This window comes from Podarcis vaucheri (genome assembly GCF_965113315.1).
Source record: "Podarcis vaucheri genome assembly, chromosome: 6".
In the NCBI taxonomy this organism is placed as follows: domain Eukaryota; kingdom Metazoa; phylum Chordata; class Lepidosauria; order Squamata; family Lacertidae; genus Podarcis; species Podarcis vaucheri.
This window is the reverse complement of record NC_138764.1, coordinates 7,235,035-7,247,492: the sequence shown is the minus strand read 5'-3', so window position 1 is coordinate 7,247,492 and position 12,458 is coordinate 7,235,035. Positions and strand designations below refer to the sequence as shown.

The 12,458-nt window shown below is 44.7% G+C and overlaps 1 protein-coding gene across 4 annotated transcripts in view; it reads right to left on the bottom strand.

Annotated features, from left to right (window-relative positions):
- RABGAP1L (RAB GTPase activating protein 1 like) overlaps positions 1-12,458 on the bottom strand; it is a 151,458-nt gene that overhangs the window by 4,861 nt on the left and 134,139 nt on the right. For 3 of the 4 annotated variants that reach the window (XM_082229046.1, XM_082229049.1, XM_082229050.1), the window contains 3 exons: positions 5,473-5,583; positions 3,959-4,063; positions 1,684-1,767 (listed from right to left, as the gene is read on the bottom strand). In XM_082229046.1, coding sequence (XP_082085172.1) covers positions 1,684-1,767; positions 3,959-4,063; positions 5,473-5,583 — 300 coding nt within the window. Of the gene's footprint in view, positions 1-1,683; positions 1,768-3,958; positions 4,064-5,472; positions 5,584-10,857; positions 11,900-12,458 lie in introns of those variants that run through there. The other variant, XM_082229051.1, reaches the window with a different exon arrangement.

The window sequence follows — 12,458 nt, the reverse complement described above, 5'->3', positions numbered from 1 at the left end:
GGGTGGGCCCTAGGTCCTAGGAGAACACAATCCAAATCCCCACTCAGCCATGAAGTTCACTGGGCGATCTGGGGCCAGTCACTAGCTCTCAGCGAAACCCACCTCACAGGGCTGGGGTGAGAATAAAATAAGAGGAGAAGGGGAAGCAATCAAGCAGGGACTCTGGCTACAGGGGGCGCAAGGAGCATTCAGCCCCTCAATATTTCAAGGGAGGGAGCTGAGCCCCCCAATATTGAGGGGGTCACCATCACCCCCTGCCCCTGGGCGAGCACCAACAGGGGCGGGAGGTCAAAAATTGACACCCGCCAACTGAACAGACCCACCGGCAATCCTGTGATGAGGGGGCACCATCAAAGCTGAAAGCTCCAGTGTATGGTTCTAGAAGGCAAGCGCTCCTTCCTCAGATGGGAGGGAAGCTCCCCTGGGCCAGCCGGAGGCAACTCTGGGCAGCAAAGGGGCAGCCTTGCAAACTTGGACTGTCTACCGTTGGGCTTCCCCCATCAGAAAGGCCCACATGAGGTCCAGCACCGACTCCTCAGCAGGAAAGCTTTGCAGGGGAGGGAGAGGGTGGCAGGGAGACTAGATCCTGTTGTGATCTTTCCGATCCATGGGCAAAAAAGAGGGGGAGACAGAAAAAGAGGGAGGATTCCCTGAAGCAACCGGTGCTGTTGTGGCTGGAAGGCTGCAGCATTTCAGGAGTGACTTCGGTTTGGGCACTCGAAAACTACCCAGAAGTGTGCGTGCAAGGGAGAGAAAAGGCCAGAATTGGCTGGGACTGGGTAAGGCTGAGTGTTGAGAGAGCTACAGAGCCTCCCCAACTATCCCCCCCCCTCTTTTCTTTTGCCCATGGCTAGTCTGAATGTCTGATAAAAGGTGGATTAGGAAGGGAGTTGAGAGGCAGACCCATAGCTGCTGCCAATTTGAGATTTTTTGTGATTCACGTGTAAGAGGCTCAGGAATCGCTAGCTGCTGCTTTCTTTCAGCGCCGAGAACAGCTACAAGTGCAGCTCCTGGCTGCCTGCCTTCCCCCTCCTCTGAATAGCCAAGCAATGTGCATGCAAAGAGAGCCACAAGAGGCATCCTTAGGGTTCCTCTCCAGCCCAGGTGGGCACGCTGGGCAAATTCTCCCCTCCCTCCCACGCTCGCCAGCGCCTTCCAGGAAGGTGCTCTGGCGATCTTCAAAGTGATGCCCACATGTCCTGGCAGGCCTGGCCGACGGAAGGAGGCGCATTGCGTGATCACACACACACACACACACACACACCCGTTGGGCCCAACTCAGCGCACCTGCAATCAAATATGCTACTTTGAATTCTTTGGAAGAAAGAGGGAATATTAATTAATTAATTAAATATAATAAAAGTCACTCCCTCACAGGCCATTGGTGAGAATTTGCAAGTCTGATTATTAGCTCTATAAATTAGTATTGACAAACTCTCCTCTTAACATTTGGCACGGACTTGACTGGCAGGAAATACAAGCTTGTTCCTGAATTGTGAAGTGGGTGGCTAGCTATTTAATTATAGGTATACATAGTTACTCTTCAGAAACTTACACATAGTGAAAGCGGAGATGAAACATAGAATCATAGAATTGTAGAGTTGGAAGGGACCCTAAGGATCATCTAGTCCAACCCCCTGCAGCGCAGGAATCTCAACGAAAACATTTCTTAAAACCCATTACCTGTTTATACTCTGCAATAATGGCTGCGGTCTTCTTTATCTCAGATTCTGCCTTCTCTAGCTGTTTTCTGAAGATCTCTTTTAACTTTTAATACAGAAGGAGAGAAAACATATCATTAAAGTTTGAGGTATATCCCAGACACTTAATTAACTAATTACTTTCTGAAACATACCCTTTATTCAACAATATTATATATTCTCACTTCTCAACTCTCAATCTTAACACTTTATAGCAACAATTCTAACCATATCTACTCCAGAAATCAATTCTACTGAATCCCATGGGGTTTAGTCCCAGGCTAGGATTGCACCCATAATCCCTAAAGTCTAGGGTAAATGTTTCCTATAATTATTTGCTCTGGATTTTGAATCATTAGGAGTGTGTCTCTGGTACAATGTTTTCTCATCAAAGATGGTGGGAGAAATACAGCCCTGTGCTAAGGTTGATCACTCTCTTCTTCTCCCCCTGCATGCTGTTCCAGGGCTTCTCCTGCCCCAAGCATACATTAGATGTTATAACCTGAAGAATTCATGGCACATATTAGGCAATCATTGGTCAAATATATTACATGCACAAGGATATTCACTTCACATGGATTAGTCACTATGGTGCAATTACCTTTTTATATTGTTGCACTCAGTAGTAAAAGGTTGCATATCTGACACACCTTACTCTTTGAATGCATATTTATGTGTAGGGTTGCAACAGCAATTCTAAACAAACTATAGCCTTAGTTGTGTTCATTTATCCAGATGGAGCTCTCTTTTCCACACTTCCTTTTGTCCCACTGCTTTCTCCCAGGATAAACTGCTCTTTAGTGCTCAATTAGAGCAAAAGTCAATTTGGGCTTTTCCTGGGTTGCCATGTGTTCCACTCTATTGGTAAAGATCAGGTTTTCCCTTGGAAAGGAGCAGGGCAAGCAGAAAACCGCTTGGACCCATGCCTTCCAGGCATGGCGTAAGCGGAAGTGTGGACGAGCCCTTCATATCCTTTTCTGAACAACAGAAATTCCCATTGTTTGGCATACTTTAAATTAAGGAAGGGGAATTTGTAGTCTGGAAGAAAATCTTGACCTATCAAGGTTTAAAATTGGGCCGTGAGGCTATTTTCCTGACACCACACCCCTGTCATCACTTTGATGGGCAGGGTGACATCAGCTTTTGGGTGGGGTGTGTATGTGTTTCAACTGGTTATGCACATAGGGAAGAGGTATGCACAGCTAAATCTGCAGGATTTAAACCCCCACATTCTCTGATGATTGGGGCGGGGTGTTAAATCCTGATCAGGCTCCTACAGAGAGAAGCACTCCGGTTTCCACATCAGCTTATGAATAGAGCATTCAATCCTGCTGGCTGCTGCTTCACTGACAAGTTCTCTGCAAAACAAATCCCACTCCCAGGCCAACTTTGGAAGGTGGGCAAATTCATCCACCATTAAGACACTAGACAGTTGGCAGGTGGATGGCCCCACCTACCTGTCAGTACTGCCTGCAGAGGGGATGGGTCCAATACACCAGTGTGAAACCTCCATTTATTGGCTGGGTAATTCACATGAAGTTGTCGGATCAAAGCATTGGAAACATGCACATGGTTGACCCAACACATTTGGTGCCCAAGGAGAAAATTCCAAATGGTGCACTAATTAACATGAGGGACAATTTGCTTGGAAATTATTGGAGAGGCACCAGGAGAACTTCCCAGGGAATTGCCTACCAAGGACCAGATGTTGCCTCCTGCTCTGCCATTATTAATGGTGCCCAACATCAGCACAAGGGCTAAACTTGTTCCCACTGTTGCTAGTGGAGGTCCCTTGAAATGCAATCACCTTTGGTAAGGCAATTTTTGTCTGGACCATGGCAGGGAGATTCCCTGAAGCTATTTATTATGAACACAACTACATCCAGTGTAGTGTAATTAATTATTATTATTATTATTATTAATGGTAATAATAATTTTCCTGGAGTAGTCCCTGCCCCTCACAACCTAACCTGCCCCACAGAGTTGTTGTGAGGATTAAATGAGCAGGGAGAACTATGTATGCCACCTTGAGCAACCTGGAGAAAAAGGTAGGATATAATGCAATCAATCAAACCATGCATTTTACATCGAGCCTCTAACAGGTCTCTCATGGTCAGGCTGTGAAGTGTGAAAGTGCCCGTGATTGTTCACGGGATCTTTAGTCGAAGTTCTCTATTTTGCCCTTTTGATACACCGTGTTTAAGCATTCTGCATATAGGTTAGTTGCCTCCTCTGCTGATCACTGAAACTATTCTTACCTGGGCTGTTTCTTCTTCCTGTTTCCTCTTCTCCTCTTCAGTCTCCACTAGTTTTTGTTTGGTCAAAAGCAGCTCCTTATTCAAAACATCTGCTTTGTCTTCAGCCTGAGAATTCAAAGAAGGTCCCAGTTACACAACACTGGCTCTTAAACAACAACAACAACACAATTTATCTGAGCCTCTATGTGGAGCTACCATTATCAATGGAATGTGCACTCCCCTGAAGATGTGTGAATATCTGCATGGAGGTGTGTGCTTGTGTGTGTTTATGTATATATGTATGGACTTGTCATCTCTCTTGGCACTTTGAAGATAAACGCTTACAACATTATGATATAATCTATATGCAAATACTGGGTCCAGAGAATTAGCCTCCCACATCTCTCTTTACAATAAAATCTACACATGGGTAGTCATTTGATCTTTCATTTAAGTTAATTAAACATGCAGAAGGCTATTGGAAAGAGCAGCGTCGTATCCTTTGCTGGCACCCGGGGCACACATGCACGCACCGGACGGGAGCAGGGACAGGGGGTGAGGCGCAGAGGGTGAAGAAAACCTGCCGCGCCAGCCCTGCCCTCACTGCTGATGCTGCCGCTGCCAGGTGGGCGCAGAGCAATGAGGGTTCACAGGACCACGCTGTGCATACTGCCCACTCAGGGGGGAATCTGCCTGGCCGATTGTAATCGCAAAACATCTGGAGGGCCGAGGCTGAGAAAGCCTGGTCTATACCTTCTTTTATCCAAGCACCTGTCTTAAGGATATGGTAAGCCGTTTCTCTGAAAGTGGGGGAATGATTGGCCTTCATGAACTCAGGAGTGCATAACCTTTTTCACCCTGAGGACCACAATCCCTCATGGGCCATGTGGGAGCTCAATGGTAAGCATGGCCAGAAGGACTCATTTATATCTGCAACCCAATGACATAGTTCTTTTGGTACCTCAAAAATATAAAATGAGAAATGCTATGCATTAAAAACATAAAAGAACTGTTGCAGCATAAAAATTTCCCAGCAGTGAGAGAAACCTAAAACCAAATTTACAGTTTAACTAAAAATGCACCACATACAAAAGTTCCAATTTTAAGATCCCATAGTTTAAAACAGGGAGACTAAAAAGGTCTTCACCTGGCAATGAAAAGACCACAAAGAAGGTGCCAGGTAAGACTCTCTGGGGAGGTTATTCCACAGCTTGAGTGCCATCACCAAGGCCTTCTCCCTAGCAACCACTAAAATCACATGGTGAAAGAACTTGAAGATGGACCTCTGAAGAGGATCTTAAGGTTTGGGTAGTTATTTACAGAAGGTGTGGATCTTGCAGGTAACCTTGTCCCAAGCCATTTAGGGTTTTAAAGGTTTAGGCCAGCATTTTGGAACACTAAATACCATTCACAAACATGAACCACCCACCCATAATAATAATAATGTTTGTAATTCTACTCTCCAATTGAAAACCTAAGACTGTGATTTCTCTAATTTCGGCTCATACCTGCCTACTGATGAAGGCTTTTCTCACCTGGTCCAAGTCATTCCGTAGAGCAATTTTGCTTGTTACAAGTTCATGGGCAAGGTCATCGTTCTCCTGCTCAAGCCGCATGCTGGCTTCCTGTAGCCTGCGGTTCTCCCTCTGCAGAAAGAGAGGAACCACCAAAACAGGAAGTTAACTCTTGCCAATACTGAAGAAGACACAGAGTAGCCGTGCAAGCCATTTAGCTGAAGAAAGGAAGTTTAGAAAGTGCTACTAATCTGAGTCCATAAATAAAGATATGTTGTTCACAAACATACTATGGAAGGTTTGATTTGAACCTAAGACTTGGTACAATAGGGAAGGATTAAGTTCCACTAATCATGTTCACCTTATTTGGCATGCAGCCCCTTGTCCTGTGATGATTAGCATGTGAAGCAAAGTGATTTTGCCTTGTTAAAAGCCTACAACCACAGTGTCATTCCTTGTCTCTTGAACTTAAATAACTAGGCAGAATAGAGGGAGCACTAAAGGGACAAAAGTGGAACTGGACAAAGTTTAAAACCCTCTTTAAAACTACAAAAACATCCAAATAGCAGAAGAGCAATAAAACTAAAAATTCAGTAAGTGATGTCATAATAAATATTAAACAGTTTTAAAAGGCCTGGGCTTTTCCATTTGGTCCTTGTTCTCCTCAACAAATTTGATGAACACACAACTTGCAGATTGTGAAAGAAGCAAGGAGAAAGTAAATTCCTTGGGTATGCAAACGTCATAAAGCAGAAGTAATACAGGTAAGGTAAGACTGCTGCTTTAAGGGAAACAGTGAAGCAGTTTCAAACTCTTCTCATGCAAAGCCTGCTGAGGAGACAAGAAAAGCATCGCTGCTAATGTTCTGTTGTGAGGAACATCCTGAATCAGGTGGTGTCAGAATCACTCACAGGTGTTCTAGGGATCATGAACGCACTTGCGGTAAACATAGAGAAGAATTCACTAAGTCATGCCTCTGGACACAAAAGTGTGCTCTATATTTTTCCATAGCTTTCTTTCTGAACAAGACCATATTAGAATGTTGAACCCAAATAGCCTGTACTGAAGTATTTTTTGTTGCATATAAAATGTAGGAACAATATGACATCACTCGCAATTTATGAATGGACTGCTTACAGGTGCAGACTCTGTATGGATAAATGCAATAACATTTGGAATGAGTTTATACAAAATGTTGTAGGCTATTAATATTTACATAACCCTAAGCCAATAACATTATACCACTTTAGACAAGAACGTATGGAAATGTCATATATATTTTTCTCTTTTTTTCGAACATTTTTGCTTTTATATGTATCTTTGATGTTGTTTTTTCCTTTTTTTTCCTGTATCACTTTAACTCCTTTAACTGAAATCACTTTAATAAAATATTAATATTTTTAAAAATGTAGGATCATCCTGTTGCTGGATCTGATGAAGATGAGATAGGCATCTGACAAATCTGATGAGATAGGCATCTGACAAATCCACCAATTACAAAAAGTCATCTTTCAAGAAAGTTGTCATGATGGATTTGAGAGTCTTCATCCTAAAATGCTTCTGGTGAGATGAGAAACTTGCTGAGCCACTAGATCTGAAATCTCCAACCTTTTGTGACACCAAGAAAGGAATAGACTCCAGATCTCTAGACCAGGGGTCGGCAAATTTTTTAGCCACGGGCCGGTTCACTGTCCCTCAGACCTTGTGGCTGGCCGGAGAAGGGGCACTGGGGGGGGGGTGAGCTGGAAGAAGAGGCAAGAGGGGCAAGTAGTCCTCCTCCCCACCCCCCAGCCCCACCCCCAGCCGCTGCACTTACCTTCCCAGGGGCTGCCGCCGCCACCACCACCACCACCACCGCTGCTGCTTCTCGTGAGTAGACAGAGCAAGCTTGTCTGCTCTACTCCCTGGCCCACAGGAGCACCAGGGCAGCAGCGGTGACAGCAGAGGGAAGATGAGCGGCATGAAAGGGCTGGCTCCGGAGAGAGGCTGCTTAAAATGTTGCTCAGCCAGCTCAGCCCAGCCCCCTTCCTCCTCTAGGCAGGGCAGGGAGAATCCAGGAGGAGGGAGGCGGCGCCGTGGTGTGTGTGAGGGAAAGGAGAAAAAATGGAATAGCGCAAGGAGAAAAATGGCACAGCCCGAACAAACAGAATCCCCACACTGATCCACAGACAGTCCGCAAGCCAAATCATGAAGGCAATTGGGCCTGATCCGGTCCCCGGGACTTAGTTTGCCGACCCCTGCTCTAGACTGTAGAGACAAGCGCTATTCTTTTGACATCCAGAAGGCGCTGATGGCTTCTAGCCCTGGCTGGTGTTTGGATAGATTTCATGTCCTTGGGGAGGTCATGAATTTATTTCTGGGACAACATGCAGACTCCATTATGTAACCTAGAGAGACCATCTCCCAGACCTATACTTCAGAACTAGTTTGATGCATAGTAAAGCGTCACCTACCTTTAGTTACGGGCAGGGAGCTGGTGTCAGGAAGAGGAAGATTTATTCTAAACCTTGCTGAACATAGCAGATGTGCTTGTCCCTGGTTGGGTCTGCATTGAGCTGCACCCAAACCCCTGGGATAAACTCTGCTAGAAGTACTTCCCTGAAGTCCAGTTCTTTGTGCAATAAGCCTGGGTGTAAAGACTGTCACTGTTTTGGTTCTTTTTCTTCCTTTCTAGAGTAGACTAGGCCTTCTTTTCATCTTTACTCTTTCTGAGCACTAGATCAAATGCCTTGCCAAACAGCTTTGTACCTGAGAAGGGATGCTCCAGCCAGCCTGGACTAAGAACTGACTGGTTGCCCAAGTCCTCAGTCATATGTTACTCCTGGCCACCAGGTTAACTGTCAAGGCTTGAAACTATAACTTGAGGGTACCCATGAGAAGTGTCTGCCATGAGCACAGAAGCCAGTCCAATCTTCTCGAGACCATCCTTAATCACCTTGGACATACCTTCCAGCTCCTGGAACCACATAGAATAATAGAATCATAGAATTGTAGAGTTCGAAGGAACCCTGAGGATGATCTAGTCAAACCATACGAAGCTAGAGCTGGCAAGCAAAGCCCAGAAGCCAGTAGCAGAAGCTTCAAATCTCCTGTGAAGACACCTTGACCATCTTGTCATAAGGGTCCTTGGTCTTCCCTTCCCTTCTGCAGAGTGACAGAAGAGGCAGGCATATGCTTATAGAAAGATGACTTCCTGGAGGAGCTAGATGATAATGAGCTCAAGGGTGGAGACCTCCTGTTCCTTTTGTGGCTAGTGTGCTCCCAAGGATAGTGCTTTTGCTGTTTCCTGCTGGAACTTTCTAGACCCCAAACTGGAACAGATATGGCTGCTCCTCCCATCCCCTTCCAAATACAAAACCAGCCAGGCTATTTCAGGGGCAATCATTCCCCTCATCCAAGTGAAACATTTGGGTGTAACTCACTACCCAGATCCAGAGGTCTATTGGTATTGGGAATAAGAGCCTCATATCATGAGATGCTGAAGAGCCAGCCTGCGAGGACTGCAGTGCTTGGCCTTCCCCTGGCACCACTGTGTCCCCGACACATCTTTCTGGGATTTCATGTCTGCTGCAGTTACCCCAGCAGCCCAAAGCTCATGTCTGGTCCCCTGGAGTGAGGGGTGAGGAGCCTGCTTGCTGTCCCATTGCAACAATGGCATGCAGCCTCTAATGTTGACCTGCTCTGTTCCCTGTGCCCCAATCCCTAGCTGTGATGTGTTGGGTGGTGTAGAGGGGGAAATGAAAAGGCAATAATAATAATAAATCAAGAAAGGAAATATTTTGTTTTACACTGGTGACCTTGAGTAGCTCACAAAGAAGCCCTGATAGGTCTGATCTGGGAGGGCAGAGCAGCTCCTCCACCTATAGAGGACCATCCTTGTTGGCTCTGCTGCTGTCCTGGGGATGGGGCTCATCCTGAAGGTTAGGAACACCCTTCAGGAGCTCCAGGAGAATTCTGGGACTCACTGCAACTACTTCTATAATTAAATTGTGAAGCTGTGGATTGAAGCCCAGCATGAGATAAGGGAAGTGGGGAAATTGTGCTAAGATGTGAACTCAACCTAACACTAGCTCTTCCTGAATCTATAAGGCATACTTCCAAGTGCAGCTGTAAACTAGAGTTACTCCTAAAATAAATAAGTAAACATCCACAACTGTTTTCAGCCACAACACATAAGAAAATATTACTTAAAGAAAGCTAGCTGACAAGGGTAGGGAAAAGGCTCAAGCTGGCAACTCTCTTGCCTAGGGTAAAAAAGATTCCAAATTCTGTGTAAATTGTGGACTGATAACTGTAGCAATGGGATGTTTCCCTTATCTCAGTGGAACTGGGAAGAAATAAGGCACCCCTTCTCACTCACTGCCCCCATGGTAAGACTGGGCTTTCCCACCCCATAAATTTGTTTAGAAAAAACAAGATATCCAACTGACTGCTAAGTACTTAAGTGCACATCTCCTTGGGTCCCCATTTCAACTCTTTGCAGCCTTGAAGGGAGCTTTTCTTCATGAGCAATAGTTGGCTTTACAGCTGTTGTTATCTGCTTTCCAAAAGCTTTGGTGCTGGCAAAGCAAGCAGCACAAATGTGAACAATAGTTGGCTTTACACCCTTTGTTATCTGCTTACCAAAAGCTTTGGTGTTTGCAAAGCAAGTAGCACAAACGTGAACTTCAGATGCCTTGCTATTCATTTACAGACAAGTGAGCAAGCAAGCTGTGTGGTAGGAATTGCAGTGTCCTCCCATTCTACACTATTTTTTAAAAAAATGGTCAATTTTAAAAATAGAGGTGCTGTAGCAAATGACTGAATGAAAGCCCTCTGGTCAAAACTATTCTTTTTCTTTTTTGGCTGATGGTCACTATCAAGCTGCCTTTACTCCTTTGTGCTGCAGAATTAAATCACTGGGTATGATTTCAACATCCCACCCCCCAAATGTTCCCCTAGGGAGGAATTATATTATGTCAGAATGAGCCCTTGCTTTCTGCAAAGGAGTTATAATTCTTCTTGAAATAATCGTTTTTAAAATGCTTAAATCATGAGAAAATTGAGAACCCCAGAGGGAAAAGAACTTAAATTATGCATCTCAAGGAATACACAGGTTAATTCTGTTGCTTCTAGGAAGTTTTAGATTCACTTTAACTATAACCCACTTGTAAATACTATTACATTCTAGAAGAAAACATTTATGACCATGCTAGCCAATTTAAGATAGATATGTAAACAGAGACTTCTTGTACTAATCCTCCAGTACTAGCTACTATTACTACTACACCCCCAATCCAAGCTGTAGCATTAATAGAGGGAATGAAGTTGATGAAATTGCTTGTTATGAGCTGTCAAGAAGGACACTGCATTTCCAAAACAGAGAGGAAAATATGTAATACAGTAACACAGAGATATAAAACTTACCTCCATACAAGTCACAGAACAACTACTGCTTTCAATCATAGATATAAAGTTGAGAGAGAGAGAGAAGTAATCCAGTGAAATTTAAATATCAATCAACAAGAATTAGGAAGCAGGGGAAAAACCAGCTTGGGAGCGTGCTCTGTGAGGGGGTTTGGCTTTTTTCTTTTTCCTTTTAAAAAGGATATAACCTCTTCCAGCTGTGACCTATTAAAGGCAACATTTGATTAAAAAGAGGAAGCTTGAAACAAGAAGACAAGTTCCAACTCAGGAAGGCTGCAATACACTTAACTCCACCCTCAACTATCCTCATTCAGCATAGAGAATGAACATGTAGACTGATGCAAAAAGATTACAATATTATTCCTAAAGCTGGGTGTAACTCAATGTGTCACACCACTTGCTAAACGCCTTCATTATATTTCATTGCAACAGAGCGACTATTTGGACACTGAGTTGCTTCAATATGGGTAGTTGTTAAAATTAGTAAGAAAACCAGAACCTTGGATATGTGATGGTTTGAAATGCAGCCAAAAAGGAGGTTAAACATAAGATAAATTATTGCAAGCCATTAAGACTGCCAAAATATAAAAGCTAAAGTTAGACTATGTGCTTTGTGGAACACATCACAACGTTTTTCCACTGTGTTGTCTGTTGCTATGAGTAATTTAAGCACAGTCGTCCAGAATGCCATTATTTAGAAATTGTTCTTCAAAAAGAAAAACGGCATTCAATATGTGATTCTTTTTTCCTACTCCTGCAGTCAGGGAGAGCAGCAGCAACACAGGATAGAATTTATTTGAGTAACCATATACCATGTGGTAAAAGGGATCAGCTAGGTCTTGCCATTGGACAGGGTGAAATGGCTCCATGGGTGTCTTATTTTGGCTGCCGCAAAGCAAGAGCAGACTGTTGTTTATTATTCTTGCATTTTTATTCCCAGGGGAGGGGAAGAGGCATTTTCAGCTATAGGTGCCAAATAACTGAAATCCTGGAATGCCAGCACCCACTGTTATACCAAACATGCATTTGTGGACAAATTTCTTTTCTTCCTTCCTCCCACCCCCATATTTATATGGTGGTAAGTGCTGCTGTTGAAGGAACACGGGTGGCGCTGTGGGTAAAAAGCCTCAGCACCTAGGGCTTGCCGATCGCATGGTCGGCGGTTTGAATCCCCGCGACGGGGTGCGCTCCCGTCGTTCGGTCCCAGCGCCTGCCAACCTAGCAGTTCGAAAGCACCTCCGGGTGCAAGTAGATAAATAGGGACCGCTTACCAGCGGGAAGGTAAACTGTGTTCCGTGTGCTGCGCTGGCTCGCCAGATGCGGCTTCGTCACACTGGCCACGTGACCTGGAAGTGTCTGTGGACAGCGCTGGCTCCCGGCCTATAGAATGAGATGAGCGCACAACCCTAGAGTCTGGCAAGACTGGCCCGTACGGGCAGGGGTACCTTTACCTTTACCTAAGTGCTGCTGTTGAGCCATGAACCATAGTGGGTCCCAGCCCACCAGCTGACAACCAATGAGCCAAACTGACTAGGACTGAAGTTCTGACTAAAAGTCAGCTTTCCACATTCCTAATCCTAAGCATGATTAGTCAGAAGCAA